The 17,448-nt window shown below is 39.4% G+C and overlaps 1 protein-coding gene across 1 annotated transcript; it reads right to left on the reverse strand.

Moving 5' to 3' along the window:
• Positions 1-322: 322 nt before the first annotated feature.
• On the reverse strand, positions 323-3,113 carry LOC115981204 (TMV resistance protein N-like). The gene is made up of 5 exons (XM_031103370.1): positions 2,055-3,113; positions 1,177-1,464; positions 762-982; positions 455-708; positions 323-348 (listed from the first exon to the last, which is right to left on the reverse strand). Exons 1-5 carry the CDS (start codon positions 3,111-3,113, stop codon positions 323-325), a joined length of 1,848 nt encoding a protein of 615 aa, XP_030959230.1.
• Between the last annotated feature and the right edge of the window lie 14,335 nt (positions 3,114-17,448).

A 17,448-nucleotide genomic window follows, 5' to 3' on the forward strand; every position in this document is an offset into this window, starting at 1 on the left:
ATGTGAATGTAAAAATTGGCTTCTTGTTGACAAGTTAATACATATAACAAAGTAAAAAGTTGATTGTCCATCGTCTCAAAGGGCAAATGACCGTTCACTACAATACAGTATTACTACTATTTGAGAATTTTTGAGAAGGCAGGGGGGCAATTGCCCCTCCTTCCCTCCACCCCTGCATCCAATAAACAAAGCAGTTTATTCAAACCATCAAAACCTCCCTCAATGGTAATTCACAAGGAAGAGTGACAGACTAAATAAGCTTTTCTATTTTCAAGAGGATCATGACTAAACTCTTTCAAGACAAAATCTACCCAGTAAATGCCTATGCAACAGCTAAACTATCCAAATCTACACAAAATGCTAGACAAGCAATATGAGATATTGCAGCTACGAAGAAAATATAGTAAAATACGATAATAATTGTAACCAATAGGATGTGTGAGATAGTTGTTACCTCGTTCAGTTTCCCCAGGAAAGCTCCAACTTGCACTATGTTCTGCCATGTTACTGTCATCATAGGTTCCCATAATTTTGGTAGCTTTTACTACTGCTGAATTTTCAAATTCATGATGAACACTATCAAGCGTTGACTTAAAAATTTCCTTTTCACATCCACGACATATCAAGAAACTAATGGAAGAGGGAACTTCTTGAATAGCAGTTCCAGTTAAATCAGTTCCTTCAAGCATTTGATTTTCCCCAAGTTTTCTGGCAGGTAGGAAAGATTTGAGCATCCCAAAAGAATGAGTTTTTCAAGAGACCTTAAACCATCCATGCTGCTTGGAAGATTGGTAAGAGATCGGCAGAATTCCAAATTTAAAACAGTAAGCTTACTGAGTCCTCCAATGGATCGGTCGATCTCAACCAAATTTATGCATCCTCTAAGACATAGTGTCTCAAGTCTTGGAAACCCTGTGAAGTCGGGTGTCCTAATAAGGTTTAAGGAATGTCCAAGATTGATGAGTTTTAACTTGTCTAAATACTGTTCAACCAAAAAAGAAGGGATAATTAGCTTCCAATAAACATTGAACTTTTTTAATTAGAAAATTTTTAAATAATAACAATTTTTCTTAACAAAAGGATGAAGCTCAATTACAAAGGGAGTGTATTTGAAAAAACTCCCAAAGAAGAGATAAATAATAAGTGATAAAAAGACAGTTAGAAGAACAAAATCACCTTTACACCTCTCCAAAGATATTCAATTTTGCTAAACTGCAGTTTAAGTTCAACAAGCTCTTTTGATTGGAATCTGGAAGGCAAACATTTTGAAGAATACCCATGCCAATCAAGAAGTCTTAATTTGTTAGAAAGATGATTGAGGCCTTTTAGGATGTGCACATTATCAATTATAAGCAATCTAAGATTACACATCTTTGAAAAAACTTCAGAATAGGATTCAATGTGCTGATATGCCTCATCCCCTCCAGGTCTGTCTAGGACTATGGCTTGAATTGTTTTTGATGCCTAAGAATCAAAAGCAAAGATTAGTGAATTGCACACCAAAAGTTAAGAACACTTGAAATTTTCAGTTTTATAGTGTTAGAGGCAAATAATATCTATACTGAGTTTTTCACATATATAACCTCCTCTTGACCATTGGTAAATTCAAGAAGGTGAAGGATGAAAAAATGCCAAATTGAGCACTTGGAAACAATTTAATTTTTTTTATTATTAATATACTAAAAGTGTTATTTTCATTTGAAAATTATACATTGCAACTAGAATCCATGCAATTTTACAATTCAAATAGATAAACAATGTCACAATCACATTATGTTTTTAAAATGTAAGAAATTAGGATTTAGGAAAGATGAATTCTTTTTTTAAAGTGACAATCACAATATATTTTCAAAAATCAAGAAATAGTAAGCATATTAACATGAAATTAGATGAAATTTTGTATTCTGTATTTCATGAATAAAGTACTTATGTAACTACATACATATTGGCTTGCATTTTTTTTTCTTAAAGAACTAATTTCTTGAATGAACTTGTGTTCTGTATTTATTCATTATTCCCCTTAAAATAAAATGTTGTCTTGCCAATGTTCTTACCGTTTTGTTCATCAATACATGAAACAAATCCTTACGAAGCCACAACCTACTACGCTTCCCAGGCTCCTCACGTGATTCTTGACGTACAATTTCCTTACCCATTTCTTGTAGTAGATCATGCATCTGCAATGTGTCGTTTTCTATGGTTAGGAGAGATTTATCCATGAGTACTTGTATTCCGATTTTTGCGTCAAAACCACAGGTCTCTAATATCTCTATTACTTGATCTTTCATCTTTCCTCTAAAGAAACATGCAACATCTAGAAATATTTCCTTCCACATATCCTCCAGGCCATCATAACTTACTTTAAGTGTGTCAAATATTTCCTTTTTAGGAAATTTTTTAAATATGTCTAATGCACTTTTCCATGTATCCATCGTTCTTCCAAGCAAAAAGGAACCGAAAGTTATTAGAGCTAATGGATACCCATTAGCATAGCAAACAACATCCTGGGATAGTTGCATATAACCTTCATTGGGTTGCTCTTTTTTGAAGGCTTTCAAACAAAAAAGTTTTAAAGTATCATCACTATTTAATGGATTAGGCTTATATATTTTATGCACTCCATGATGGTCCAACAAATGTTTATCTCTAGTTGTTATGATGATCAAACTCCCCAATCCAAACCAACCATGCTCTCCAGCTAAATTTTCTAGTTGGTCCAATTTGTTAACATCATCCAGAACAATTAGAACTTTTTTTTGACATAGCCTTTTCTTGATCATGTTAACTCCGTGATAAACATTCCTTATATCTGCATCTTTTTCCTCCAAAATATTTGCCAGAAGCAACTGTTGTAATTGAAGCAAATCAAATTTTTCTGAATATTCCCTAACATTAGCAATGAAAGAAGAACCTTCAAAGTAACTGTGAAACTTTTCATAGAAAACTCTAGCCAGAGTTGTCTTTCCAGATCCCCCCATACCACAAATCCCTATCATGCAACCATTGTCCTTAAAATTTGAATAGAAAGTGAACAATTCTTTCATTGAAGAATCTATTCCAATGAAGTTACAAGTAATGCTTGTGAAACTTGAACTCAGATGTTGTGATATCATTTCTACAATGCTTTTGATTGATTCTAACAAATTCCTGTGAAGATGATAGAACAATAATTAAGTGATGGTCCGAACCAATCATAAAATCTTTGGGATGAAGAAAAATATTAGGTTAAAATATTGCTTGGCCAAACAAATATGAACTCACTAGCTCAGGCAACGTGGATACAACTACTCAACTATTCATATAAGAATTGTATGATTATATTTACTGAAACAAATCCATCAAATTTTGTTAATTACTTATCATGTGGACAATTTCCATTCTTTCCCGAAATATGTGGGCTGTAGAACTAGGTCTAGACAAATGGACAACGGTTAGTATTGGGCTATACAACAATTAAACATAAGTAAAACGTGTTAACATCCATAGATCATCAGTCCGAGAAGGATAGATCAATATATCTCAATTTATGTTTGAAGACTATGGTCCTTTCTATTGCTACCCCCTTTCTTTCTCTTTTTTCAGTCCCCCTTCCTTACAGGGACTCTCTATCTTATGTAGCCCTCTTGAAACCATCGTGGTCTTACACTTGTTGATCATCTGGATCCATATTTGAGTGCTTGTCCCATCAGACACCCTCTTTCAGCCTTCTGTGAGTTGCGGTGGCCAAGGAAGCACTGTTCACAGGTCCTCTCCACATTAATGCGGCCAGAAAAGTAGCTGCAACGCATTTAATGCGGTAACAGTAGCCTCTCCTTAGATATTTTGCATTTCCTTCTTTCTCGTGGGTCTGTGGGGCACATCCCCACCACTAATGCCCATTGGGCAGGTCTTTCTAGTTGCCAAAGTGCATGTTTGAGCCATGCTTATCACGTCTGAGGAGGCATTCCTCTCGGACCATCCTCCAAATACCCCTTGTCTACAAGAGCTAAGTTGGAAATCCCTTTAGCAACCATTTCCTCTCCTCGAACACCGCTAATCATCCCGGGTGGGGCCCCAGGCCCATTACACGATTTAGGGTCTTTGCCCCCACAATAGCCCCTCAAAATTCCGGTTTTTCCCTCTTATCCGAGGAGAAAAGAGCGGAATTTTGATATTTAATGGATAAGTCACTCCAATTCTTTAATTCACACGTGTGGGAGCACCGTTTCACGTGCCTCATTACTGCTACTAATGTTTCATAGCCCACGAGGCGCCATTAATTGCACCAGACGACTCTATATCCCTTCGCATCCAACGGTGGGGCGCTGAACCAACGGCAAATATTCTTCTAAAATTTTGGGCGGGATTAATCCCGTCCATTTTCCCTCGCTATAAAAGGATCCTGAGGGAGATTACTTTCCCTTTTTTAGAAAAGACATTCAAGTGTCCCAGAGCGTTTCAGCATCTTCTCTCACGAAATACTCCAAGTTCCTGAGTTCCATAGCCGTTCCTGTAAAGATTCCCTGCGGATCTTTTAAAGTTTGAGAGATTTAGAACTCGTATTCCCGTAAGTTTCCATTTCCCATATTTCCTTACCCACATTTAATTTTTGCTTTCCTCGGCCTTCTTTCATTTATAAATCTTTCTCCATGCCCTTTAGGGTTACATAGATAGGTAAGTTTAACAGCTTAGTAGATTCTCTGGTCAGTATGGAGGGGTTTAGGGCCAAGTACCATATCCCGCGAGGAGTGGGTTTAGAGTACTGCCTTTCGGAACAAATCTTAACCGACAGAGAAACGGAGTAGGTCGTCAATCCTATGATCGCTTTCATAGAAGGAGGAATAACAATTCCTATGGGTAGGATAATTAGGGATTACTTGCGCAACCATAGGCTGGCCCCCCACCAGTGCACCGCTAAAATGTTCCAAATCCTAGGGTGCGTAGACGCTCTGAATGACTAGATGAACCTCGGCCTCTCATGGCACGATGTTGTTCACTTGTACGAGTGCCACTGCCTTTCAGAGACGTATTACCTGAAATCCAAGTTCGACAAGGTGAGACTGATATCTTGCCTTCCCAAGTCCAACAAATGCTTGAAGGATGATTATCTGGTCGTCTCCAGGGAGTGGCACGACAGTCTTCACTGCCCAGTTATAGCAGGAACACCAGGTGGGACACTCTAGGATTAGGTCCCTAGGTGGGGATCTTAGTCCTCTGAGCTTTCCTTTTATTTGTTTTTGTCTTGGTTTTGGCTGCTCGTTCTCTCGGACTGATGTAACCCTTCTTCGGGATGTTTTGCAGACAAAGTGCACACCACTCCGAGGATCAGCCCGGACAACGTCCAAGCTCTCAACTACCTCTTGAGGTTGGAGATCTTTGTGAGCGAGGATGGGCAGTTGTGAGCCGCTCACCTCATTTTGGACTATGAGCCTTTATCCCCTGCGTTCATGGACGTGGGCCAAGCAATAAGGGCCAGGAGTGTCATGACCCAAATTCATGGAACATGAATTTAGATGCATGACTAACTTGCTGAACTTATATCGCTCAATAAACATGATTAATTTAAACATAATTCAGAACTCCAAATAAACAATGCTATTGATAAATCTCTTACAATAACTAAAATCCACAAATTTAGAATAATCTCCAAAATATTGTGGAATCTAAAGCGGAATAAAAAAAATAACTAATAATCTTTTAAGACTTCAAGTATTATTGACTTCTCCTAAACTTCCACGCTCTACCTTGCACCTTACAAAGCAATCCAAAGGTTCTGTTCCCCAAGTAAACGTTAATCTGAAAATTGTAATTGATGGGGTGAGCCACACATCCAGTAAGTAATTATATAGAATACACAACGGAATAGAGTCAAGCAAAGCATGAGTATTTTGATTTTTTTCACAAACTCATTCAATGATATCAAAAATAATTATTCCAAAACATATAATGAATCACTTAATACATATATAATCGCATCTTAAAGTCATTTGAAATCACATACACATAATTGATCAGAGCACAGTGTCACATATACACATCATATATTCTATATATAATCCTGTGAGCGGATACCAACATCTAACCCCTGCTGGTGAGGGATCAATACATATTCTCACATACAATCCTGTGAGCGGATTTACACATATATCCAATATATTTGATCAATTCTAAAAACACTTATTTTGAGTCACATATCACAAAGCAAAGTTTATACAAAATATAATAATTTACTTGATATTAACAATTTCTTTTCAAATACAGAGGCATATCAAAGATCACAATATCGAATAGAACATAAATCAAAGGGATAATTACACTTTACCAACCTGTGGTTTGCCTCTAATTCTATGTGCCCACCCGTGGTTTAAATTTTGACACTTTGCCCACCTGTGATTCTCACCGTTACCCAGCCGTAACCCACCTCTCTACTTTTCGTTACTCTAACACAAAAAATGTAAAAAACAAAACCCTAAATGGATCAAAACACTCCTCACATGAAGAACATGCACAAATATGATGAACATGCACAAACATAGATTGATCCAATCTGGACTGACTGGTTGTATCAATGCTTTGCCAAAGCAAAAGGGTCCTAAGAAATAAGAGTTACACTTTGCACGAAGAAATAAAGCCAGAAAAGAAAAGAGAAGAAGAAACTAATTACAGCCAAGCATAACCCAAACCACAACATCCAAAAATCAAACACCTTACCCACATAAATCCATAGCCAAACTCCGAAAATCTACCAAGAACAAACCACAACCTTAGCAAAAACCCAAACACCGTAACTACACAAATCCACAGGCCACAGCCAAGTAGGACCCACAAAACAAAAGCCCACCAAACCCATCTCTTCCCAAAAATACAGAACCCCATTCAAACTCAAACGCCTTGCCCAAGTTACAAAGCACAAAGGCCGAACCCACCAAGCCAAGACCCATGACAACATAGCCATGGCTGAATCAACTTCTCTCCATCAGCCATCGGTGTTGCCTAACCGCATAGAAGGACCGTCGCAGGGAGCATCTCTATCAAATTAAAACTGACACCGTACATCCTCATCTTCTTCTCCTTCTCTGTTCTTCAAATCTTGGCCGTCAGTAATTTGTTGACTTTTGGTGGGGTTCTGATCAGACAGAAGGAGGTCGCGATTAACGACTGAGAAAACCGGACTGATCTGACTGTCCAACACGACCACGTCGTCCTTGGCTTTACAAACGGACACGAACTTGGTTTCGCTTTGATTCACAAAATATAGATCTTGCCAAACATCAAATGGTTTGTAAATTGTGCAGGAGGATTAATAACCTGAAGTTTCTTTTTTTATTTTTTGTGGGTATTTGATTAAATTAGAAAATCAATTTGAAATTTAGAAATTTGGATGTTTTTTCATTTCTGGGTCTGATTCTCACTTGCTGGTTATTGGATTTTTTTTTTCTTTCTTTCTTGGATTTAATTTGGTTTTGTTGCTTCAGATTTACTAAGTTGTTTGAAGAAGCACTTGACACGTACTAGCATTGCATTGCATTGTGTAGGTTCTTCATTGGGTTGGATGGGAGTGAGTGAGTTTTGGAAGAGAGTGAGTTTTGATCCGTATGGAGTTCTCTTCTTTACCTTTTCTATGTTAGAATAACGGAAATTGGAGAAGTGGGTTACGGCTGGGTAACGGTGAGAATCACAAGTGGGCAAAGTGTCAAAATTTAAACCACGGGTGGGCACATAGAATTAGAGGTAAACCACAGGTGGGCAAAGTGTAATTATCCCTAAATCAAAAGATGCTTGACTCTCATGGGGAACGAATAGAACTGAGGAGTTTATGTAAATATATTACAATTCTTGAGTAAATCTTAAAATTAAATTTGCTAAAAGAAACATTTTAAATATCATTTGGAGAATAGGAATATGACCTTGAAATCACTTGGTTTTAACAAATTTAAAGAACAAGAACCTTTTTAGAAAACTTACATTGAAACTCAATTATTTACGGAAAATAGTTTAGTTTAGAAATCACCTTTAAAATGAGATTTGGACATTCGAAACTTATTTAAAATTCAAAGTATCTCTTTAAAATATTATTTCATAGTTGAAATTTCTCTTTCAATGATACAAAAATACTTTTGAAAAACTTTAGAAAATATAATTTTGAAATACAAAAATTTTGAAAACTTTTAACTTCTAAGAACCTAATGGACAAAACTTGTGCATATTATGCATAATTACTTACCTCTCTTGCTAATATATCCGAACACAGCCGAGCACTTTTAGTCTTCCGTAAGCTCTAAACAGAAAATTACTTTAATCAATAAGCATGAAAATTCATTATCATAAACTACTTCCTAAAAACACTATAATCCTCCATAACCTTCTCTTTTTCCTAGAGTCATAATATAGGCAGAATTATTTCCCATACGTAGAAACATCTAATCCGAATATACCTATTAGTTATTCTATAACAATCGACCAATATATCAAATATCATATTAAACCAACTACAAGACTTCATGTTATTATTGAAAACCACCTTATCTTTAGGGTCAATCCTAAACTAGTAATATAATCGAAGTATTCAAAGTCTAGTCTAGTCCTTCATACCAAATCTTTCACGCACTAAAGTACAATAACCAAATTAATCATGGCAACGATACACTTGAACAGATATTCTATTCATCTTTAATAACAGGCCAAATACTATATGACAATAGTTCTAATAAAAACTATAGATCTGCCCCTGCCAAGACTAGGGAATGATTACCTGATGAGAGATCAATCTTTGAGTGCTAACTATAGTCTATAGATGATGTCTCCAGCCGTCCATGCTCTTTTCTTTTCTTTTCTTTTCTTTTTTTGGTTAATGCGTATAATGAAGAAACCCTAGAGCCTTCCAAGATTTTATAGCTTCTAATAAACCTCAATTTAAGGTATTATTAACTACTGACCTATTTAGGTAAGCTAGAATTCCAAGGGATTCCAATAACTCTTAGACTTGTTATCCAAAAAGGTTTTTATTCTCTCAACCTTTTCCTTAACTGATAAGGAGAACAATGCTTTAATTCCTTAATCTTTCTATAACTGAAACAAAATAAATGAGGACTACACGTTACCTAATTGTGTAGTCTATTGTTTCATCTCTTTCTTTGGGTAGTAATCTTTGTTGGCCACAAAATTACACCTCACATGCAGCATATCCAAAAACTAACTATGTAAATAATCCTATCATGACACTACATGTTTATTCACATCACTTGTCAAAGCTAAAATAATAATATTAATAATGATGACAAAATCGGGGTATTACAGGGAGTCCCCGATTAGCTCGTATCGACGTTTCTATACTGAGGTTTTTAGCTTGGAGAGACTTGCCACCTGTCAGGCCGCCCGCTCATCGTGTTCCCCAGGAGGTAGCCACTCTGGGGGAGGGAATTGACTCTACGCACTCATCCCTCGAAGCTAAAATCGATCACTTCTGCTTCGCCCAAGAGGGTGAGGTGTCAGCAAGGCTCATAGAGCTTTCAAACTCAGGCTCGGATCTAGATCGCTTCTCGACGGCTCACTCCCCAAAACTAATAGTTGCTCGGATCGATACAAGCCAAGACGCTGAAGAGGAAGGCATGGATCTAAAGTCGAGATCTGGTCTGAGAGGCCTTATGTCTAGTAGGAATGAAGGGAAATCTTCCGAGGATGTCCATAAGGAGCAAGTCCCCGCCAGTCTTCCTCGTCCACCTCCTCCTCCTACTGACCTCGCACTGCAACCCATTCCAAACTTGAGGAGGAAAAGGCTAGTTGACAAACTGGAGAAGGGTGAGGTCGACCCTTAGAAGGCCAAACAGCAAAAGAAAGGCAAGGAGCCTAAAGACAAAAGGACAAAGTCCATAGACAGCCGGGATGAGGTTGCACAGAGGAGGGGGGCAACGCACTTGGTCCCCTCGGCTCGAATTTGATGGCACTCCCATCCCTTGGGACGCGACCCTCTGGGAGTCTCAGAGGGCGCAAGCGTCGCATCTTGCTGAGGCTCTGCAGTAGTCCCTCCTCTTGCCTCGTGACATGGACGGGCTTCGGACTACGTGGCAACCAGACCTCTTTATGTCATTGAAGATGAATCTCGCGATGGTAAAGCAAAGGCTCCCCATTGTTCAAGTTCCTGGTTTTATATTTATCTATTTGTCATCTACGTTCTGACGATTCTTCTGTTACTTTTATACAGGTTACTCAGCAAATCTACGTGGCCAAGGAGTAGGTGAAGAACTCCTAAGATGAAGTGAACGCTGAGGTTCAGTCCTGCCTCGAAGCTAAGAAAGCTGTCAGTGCCCTTAGGCTGGAGAAAGAGAGCCTAAATGAGAAGGTCAAAGAGACCATTAAGGCCCGGGACAGCACTGAAGTAGGCCTTAAGACCACAACAAGGCAGGCCGAGGACATGCGTCAGCTGCTGCACACAACTGAAATAAACCTAGCCACCGAGAAGCAATTAGTCCTGGATCTCAAGGCGCAATTGCAACAGGCTAAAGAGGCGGCTCTGGTGGCCAGGGAGGCATTTGAAGCTACGGTAGCAGCCTCTTATGAGCATGGGGTGAAGGACACAAAGACCAAGCTAACCGAGGAGGTGGCTGTGGTTTGCAGGGACTACTGCACCAAGTCCTAGGGAGTAGCCATTGACCGGGTGAGAGTCCCTGCAGACTCCGAGCTCAGGAGAATCGAGAATATCTTCTTCCCCGAGGATATTCAAGAGATTCCTGATTCGGATCCTCCTGAGAAGCTCCCTTCTACCTAGATTTCCGTTCCTGATCCCATTATTCCTAAGGGGAAAAGAGTGGATGAGGAGGCTCTACCACCGGCTAAGGACAAGTCGCCTGAGGACACCCTCACAATCAAAGACGTTTCGTAGGCCAAGGATGCCGAATCTAAGTCCAAAGCCAGCGATGATCATCCCGAGACTGATGACCCCACAAAAGGCCCAATCAAAGATAAAGCTTAGAACTTTAGGTGTAGGGTTTTCTTTTGTAATTGTTTCCTTCTATCTTTTCATTTACTTGGCTTTTGCCAGTGCTTGTAAGATAATTTACCTTTTAGTTTAATGAATGATAGAACTTCTTCTTCTTTGGTATTTATTTTTACTGTTCTAACTCTATTGTCATCATGAATGAATCCAGATTGTGTTGCTAGATTTCCAATTCATCATTCGTAGTTCAAGTAATATATCTTAGTACAAACAATAGAAAAAGATTCTTCTCCCGTGTCTTGCGTCCTTTCTGAGTGATTAATTTCCCTTAAGCCTGTGGTCTGAGGAGCCACACAGGACTTAGGTTCTGTTTAATACTTAGGTAAAAATACGAAGTGATTAATTTCCCCCAAGCCTATGGTTCGAGAAGTCACGCAGGACTTAGGTTCTGTTTAATACTTAGGTAAAAATACGAAGTGATTAATTTCCTCCAAACTTGTGGTCCGAGGAGCCACGTAAGACTTAAGTTCTGTTTAATACTTAGAGTAGTATAACCCGAGGCAGGTCTTGTGTCGAAGAGGTAGCGAGGGTAGCCAAGGAATCTACATATGTGTTTCCACTTCTAGAAATATGTGACAATCTAAAAGATTCAAACCCTAATTGTAAGCGTCTCACCTGACCCAAATATTCTTGCATTCTCACATCTCTAGCCTCCAATTCACCCTTCACTTGGCCCACAACTAACTTTGAATATGATAACATCTCTACTGTCTTTCTACCCATTTTCTGAACCATAGTCATTCCCTTCAGTAGAGCCTTATACTTGGCTTCGTTATTTGTGACCGTGAATCCCAATCTTAATGATTTTTCAATGGTAATTTTCTCAGGTGATACTATAACTAGCCCCACTTTAGATCCTCTATGGTTGGCTACACCATCTACATATACTTGCCAGTATAAAGCGTCTTGTCAGGAGATCGTGCCAGCCGGTTTGCCATCCATGTTTTACCTTGCTGCCTCTACTTCTAACTTGAGTTCAGTAAACTCGGCTACTAGATCGGTAAGGACTTGGCCCTTTATTGGAGTCCAAGGCATGTACTTAATGTCAAAAGCTCCTAGAACCGTGTCTCATTTAGCAATCCTCCCTGTATAATCAACACTTAGGAGTATAGACTTGAGCGGAAGCTGGGTTAGGATAACAACTGTGTGTGCTTGGAAGTAATGGGGAGGTTTTCGTGTAGCATGTACCACCACTAAAATGGCCTTCTCCAATGGCAAATAACGGACCTCGGCCTCATGTAATGACTTGCTCACATAATAAATTGGCCGTTGTATCCCACTATCAACTCGTATCAACACCAAGCTTACAGCATGAGGGGCTACAACAATATAAGCGAATAAAACCTCGTCCATTTCAGGACTGGACATAATAGGTGGCCGAGATAGATATTCTTTAAATTGCTTAAAGGCCAATGCACATTCCTCGGTCCATTCAAATCCCTCCCATTTATTCATCAAAAGGAAGAAAGATTTGCACCTATCGGTTGACTGAGAGATAAACCGATTCAGGACAGCAATCATTCCGGTGAGCTTCTGGACCTCCTTGGGATTCCGAGGTGGTTGTAGACTGTGAACAGCTTTGATTTGATCAGGGCTAACCTCAATTCCCCTGTGTGTTACCATATAGCCCAAAAATTTTCCTGACCTTACGCCAAACGAATATTTGGAAGCATTGAGGCACAATTTATGTTTCCTCAGAATTCCAAAAATATTTCTGAGATCTCTTACATGCTCGGACACTACCTTACTTTTTACCACCATGTCGTCTATATAGACTTCAATATTCTTGCCCAATTGTGATTCAAACATTCTAGTCATCATCCTTTGATAGGTAGATCCTGCGTTTTTCAAATCAAAAGACATCACTTTGTAATGGTAATTTCCAATGGGAGTGACAAAGGCTGTCTTTTTCTGATTATCCAGGGCTAGTGGTATCTGGTGATACCCCTGAAAGACATCTAGGAAGCTCATTCGAGGATGGCTCACAGTTGCATCCACCAATTGGTCTATCCGAGGCATAGGAAAAGGATCCTTTGGGCAAGCTTTATTCAGATCGGTGAAGTCCACACACACTCGCCACTTTCCACTCTTCTTCTTCACCACCACAGTGTTAGCCAGCCATTCGGGGTAGAAAACCTCCTTGATAGTTCCTGCCTTCTTGAGTTTTATCACCTCATTTCTAACAGCATCAGCATGTTCCTTGGATGGTCGCCGAGGTGGTTGTTTTTTGGGAGTAACGGATGGGTTGACATTTAAATGATGGCATATAAAGCCTGGATCTATTCCCGGGGCCTCATAGGCGTCCCATGCGAATATGTCAACATTTCCTAGAAGAAACTCTATCAGCTCTTCCTTCTCTTGAAGAGGCAGCTGAGCCTCAATATGAAAGAACTTCTCCGGATTATCACCAATAGAAACTTTTTCTAGATCTTCACACTTCGCCTCCTTGGCTGCTCCATTATTAGGCGACACCAGAGTTTTTGATTGCTATAAGCTTTTTTCAGTAGAGGCCGATGACTCAACTTCAAGCCAATGTAATATGGCAGCCACCAGGCATTGCCTAGCCGTGGACTGGTTCCCCATGATCTCCTTAACTCGACCCTCGGACGGGTATTTCACCTTTTGATGCAGAGTAGAAGATACGGCTCCCACGACATGAAACCAAGGCTTGGCCACAATGGCTGCGTATGGAGAATAAGCATCCACCACAATGAAGTCCACCTCCACCACCGCTGTGCCAGCCTGTACAGGTAATCTAATTTGACCTCTCGGAGTGACCACATTCCCGTCGAAACTTACCAAAGAAGAGTCATAGGCGATCAGATCCTTGGGTCTCAAGTTCAACCCCTTATACAAGTCAGGATACATGATTTCAGCACTACTACCATCATCTACCATTACCCTTTTCACATCATATCCTCCAATCCTAAGAGTAACCACCAATGCGTCATCATAGGGTTGTATGGTTCCAACTTTATCGTCCTCCGAAAAACTTAATACCGGCTGGATATCCAACTTGGCCCTCTTTGGCTCCGAATCGGACTCCTCAAACGGCAATTGAGCCACAGACATCACCCTTAAAGGATATGAACCGGTCCTCCTTGGAGCAGTGAAGATGACATTTATCGTGCCAATAGGAGGCCTTGAGGACGTATCTCTCGTGAGCATTGGATTCGTCTGGCTTTGCTGACCACTGGAATGATGCAAAAGATGTTTTAGTTTCCCTTCCTGGACTAGCTGGTCCAAATGATCCCACAGATTCCTGCAATCTTCAATGGTATGCCCTTGATCCTGGTGATATTGGCAATAAAGATTTTGGTTACGCCTCATAGGATTTCCTGCCATCTTATTCAGCCACTTGCAGAATGATTCATTCTTAATCTTCTCCAGCACCTGGTGCATTGGTTCTTGGAACACAGCATTAACCGACTGAGTGTTGGCAAAGCTTGATTGCCTTGTAAAGTCTATCCGAATTCGGTTGTTGTTGTATCGGTCCGACCTGAAATCCCTCCTCTCCTAAGGGATAACCTTAGCTTTTCCTTTCCCTTGCTGCTGGTCTTCCTCAACCCTTTTTATACTTATCAATCCGATCCATGAGTTGACAAACACTAGTGACAAGTTTACCAGTCAGAGATTTCCTTAAATCATACTCAACGAGGAGGTCGACCTTGAAAGTACTGATGGCCACATCGTCAAAGTTGCCATCTATCTCATTAAACATCTCCCAGTATCTATCCGAGTATGTTTTCAAGGTTTCCCCCTCTCGCATGGACAAGGACAATAGTGAATCCAAAGGACGAGAAACTCTACTACACGTGATAAAACGTGAGCCAAATGCTAAGGTGAGCTCTTTAAAGGAGTTAATGGAATTTGGCATCAAACCATCAAACCACCTCATTGCTACAGGTCCCAAACTGGATGGGAATACTTTGCACATCAATACTTCGTTTTTAGAATGAACAGCCATCCTTTAGTTGAATTGACTCACATGCTCAATAGGGTCCGTCCGACCATTGTAACTGGTGAACGTGGGTTGATGGAATTGTCGAGGAAGTCTTACCCCCTCTATCCTATGCGTGAAAGGTGACTTGGAGATTTGCTTCAACGCTTGACCCATAGCATCATTTCTCAAACCCTTACGAGGTGGGCTCTTGTATCTACGTCTATAAGGGTGCTCTTCCTCAAAGGAGAAGGTTTCGCTTGGTGGGGTTCTTAACCTCCGTCTGTAATTATCGTCCTCCTCATCATTGGAGGACATGTTAGAACTGGATGGAGTTTGCTTCCGCTGTGCATGGCACAACTGCTTTTTCAAATTGTCAATCTCCGCCTGCATGTCTCTGTTGTTGTTTTGCCTTTAAGAAACATGACTTCCAACTCGAGAACGGCTTTTGCTAGTATGCATGGTGTGCACGCTACCTTCTCGATGTCATTCACGCTCACAGTCTCTTTCATGTTCAAGATTAAGGAAATCATCTTGGCGTTGAGAACTCACGGATTTTGCTCGGTGTGGATCTTCCTAGTGTGGACCTGATCCTACCATAGTTCACCGTTGCACTCGCTGATCAACTAGTTCTTCTCACAGACGACGCCAATTGCAAGGACTAGATTTGGATCCCCGGCCCAAAAAGCAATTGGATTCAAGCCTAATATGCCCAAGACAATAAATTTGTAGAAAGTGGGTCAAAGAACTAGGTTCTCATCAATGAAAAAACAGTTAGACTTGGTTTATAAGTCAATCGAACAAAACAAGAGTATGTTTGAGTAAAAAAAATTTTCCTCGGCACAGTCCGAGGAACTCTATTCTTATATATATTGGATGATAATAGTTACAAAAATAGTTTTGTTTTCTTTTTTCTCTCCCATCCTCTCTTTCATTCTTTTTTCTACTTTATATACTACATTTCCTTTTCATCTTTACCATCCACGTGTAGGTCAGATTTGCTGGTGTTGATCTTTATCCCATCAACCCCCCTCCCCCAAAGCTCTTAGGTAATAGCTGTAAGGCTGGAAATCACTGTTCAGGCATCACTTCCTCATTAATGCGGCTAGAGTGTTGATTGTGAGGCATTGAATGCGGAAGCAGTAGCTTTTCCTGGATATATTTCATGGCTATACTCTTCTATATTTATCTTTAGTACTTATCTTCCTCCACGGAATGGTTTGGAAGGCTGCTCTTGTCAGTAAATCATATCTTCGAACCTCGGCGTTGGGTTGCCGAGAAGGACCTCGTCCTCGGCAAAGCTTCCCGGACTACTATGACCAACATTGTTCTCTTCACCTATTATCATGGGCCCCTTTCTATAGCACCTTCGCATCCTAAGATGATTCCTTATCCTCGGCCTGGGCCTCAGGCCCACCAAATATGTGGATGTGTATTTTTGGGCCTTTTACCCCTACAATTATCATCTTGGTTGACTTGAGCACGACTCCGTTTCCTATGAGAACTTGCTTTAGAGAAAGTTGCATTTAAAGAACCAACTTGTTTCCCTTTTGATGCCTCCTCAAAATCAATACTTGTCCAAATCATGGGACTCAAAAGTCACAAATCCTTTTTTTCTGAAACCATATCACCAAAAGACTTTACAAAACTCCATGCTGCAATGTCTTTACCAAAAAGCAAAGCCATCTCATCGTACATCTCAATTTTTTTATTCAAATACTGGTCATGATCAGGATGTGCCTGTTAAAAAAAAACAAAAATAGTTAGGAAAGATCAATCACTAATATAACACCTACATAATGATGAAAATATGCTTCATACCATTACTTCTTTGTCATACACTTTCTTTTCACAAGTAATCATTTTCAAATTATCATCCCATCTAAAACAATTTTTTCTATCACGAAGTTGTGTAATGGTACTCCAAATGCTTTTGATACTTTGAAGACAATTTTCCACATGATCAGGTTGGCATTGAACCTTAAATTTCTCACTAATTGCTTTGGCTACTTCTTGTGAAATTTTAAAGTACTTGCAAGTGTACGAACTGTACCAAAGTATAATTTGACAAGAACGAGATCTAACCCACATGTACTTGAATGAACGTGGGAAAATTAATCAAATCTTAAACAAACTAATCCTAATCTAGTTTAATAAAAATTGGATGCTTACAATTAAATATACTAAGCAAATAATTAAACTAAGCAAAGATATAATATAAAGCAGTAAAGAGATATAAACAATCTAGAGAAATGAATTAAGGTTTTGGAATCCGTCTTGTTAATTCATATCAGCATATATTTATGATCATTAATTTTTCCCAACCACTACATGATAATCTAGAAATCAATATTGCAACCATGAAAAATATTATCATTAAAACTTATATTTAAATATCTAAAGAATGTTCTTCTTTGCTTCTTAAGTATAAAATCTAATCATCAATTATATCCGTTGACAAACAAATCACAAACGATATCCAATTTTAAAGTCAAGAAATAATAAAACATGCATTCAATTAATTAAGACAAATCCT

Source organism: Quercus lobata, chromosome 3 (genome assembly GCF_001633185.2).
Source record: "Quercus lobata isolate SW786 chromosome 3, ValleyOak3.0 Primary Assembly, whole genome shotgun sequence".
Taxonomy (NCBI): domain Eukaryota; kingdom Viridiplantae; phylum Streptophyta; class Magnoliopsida; order Fagales; family Fagaceae; genus Quercus; species Quercus lobata.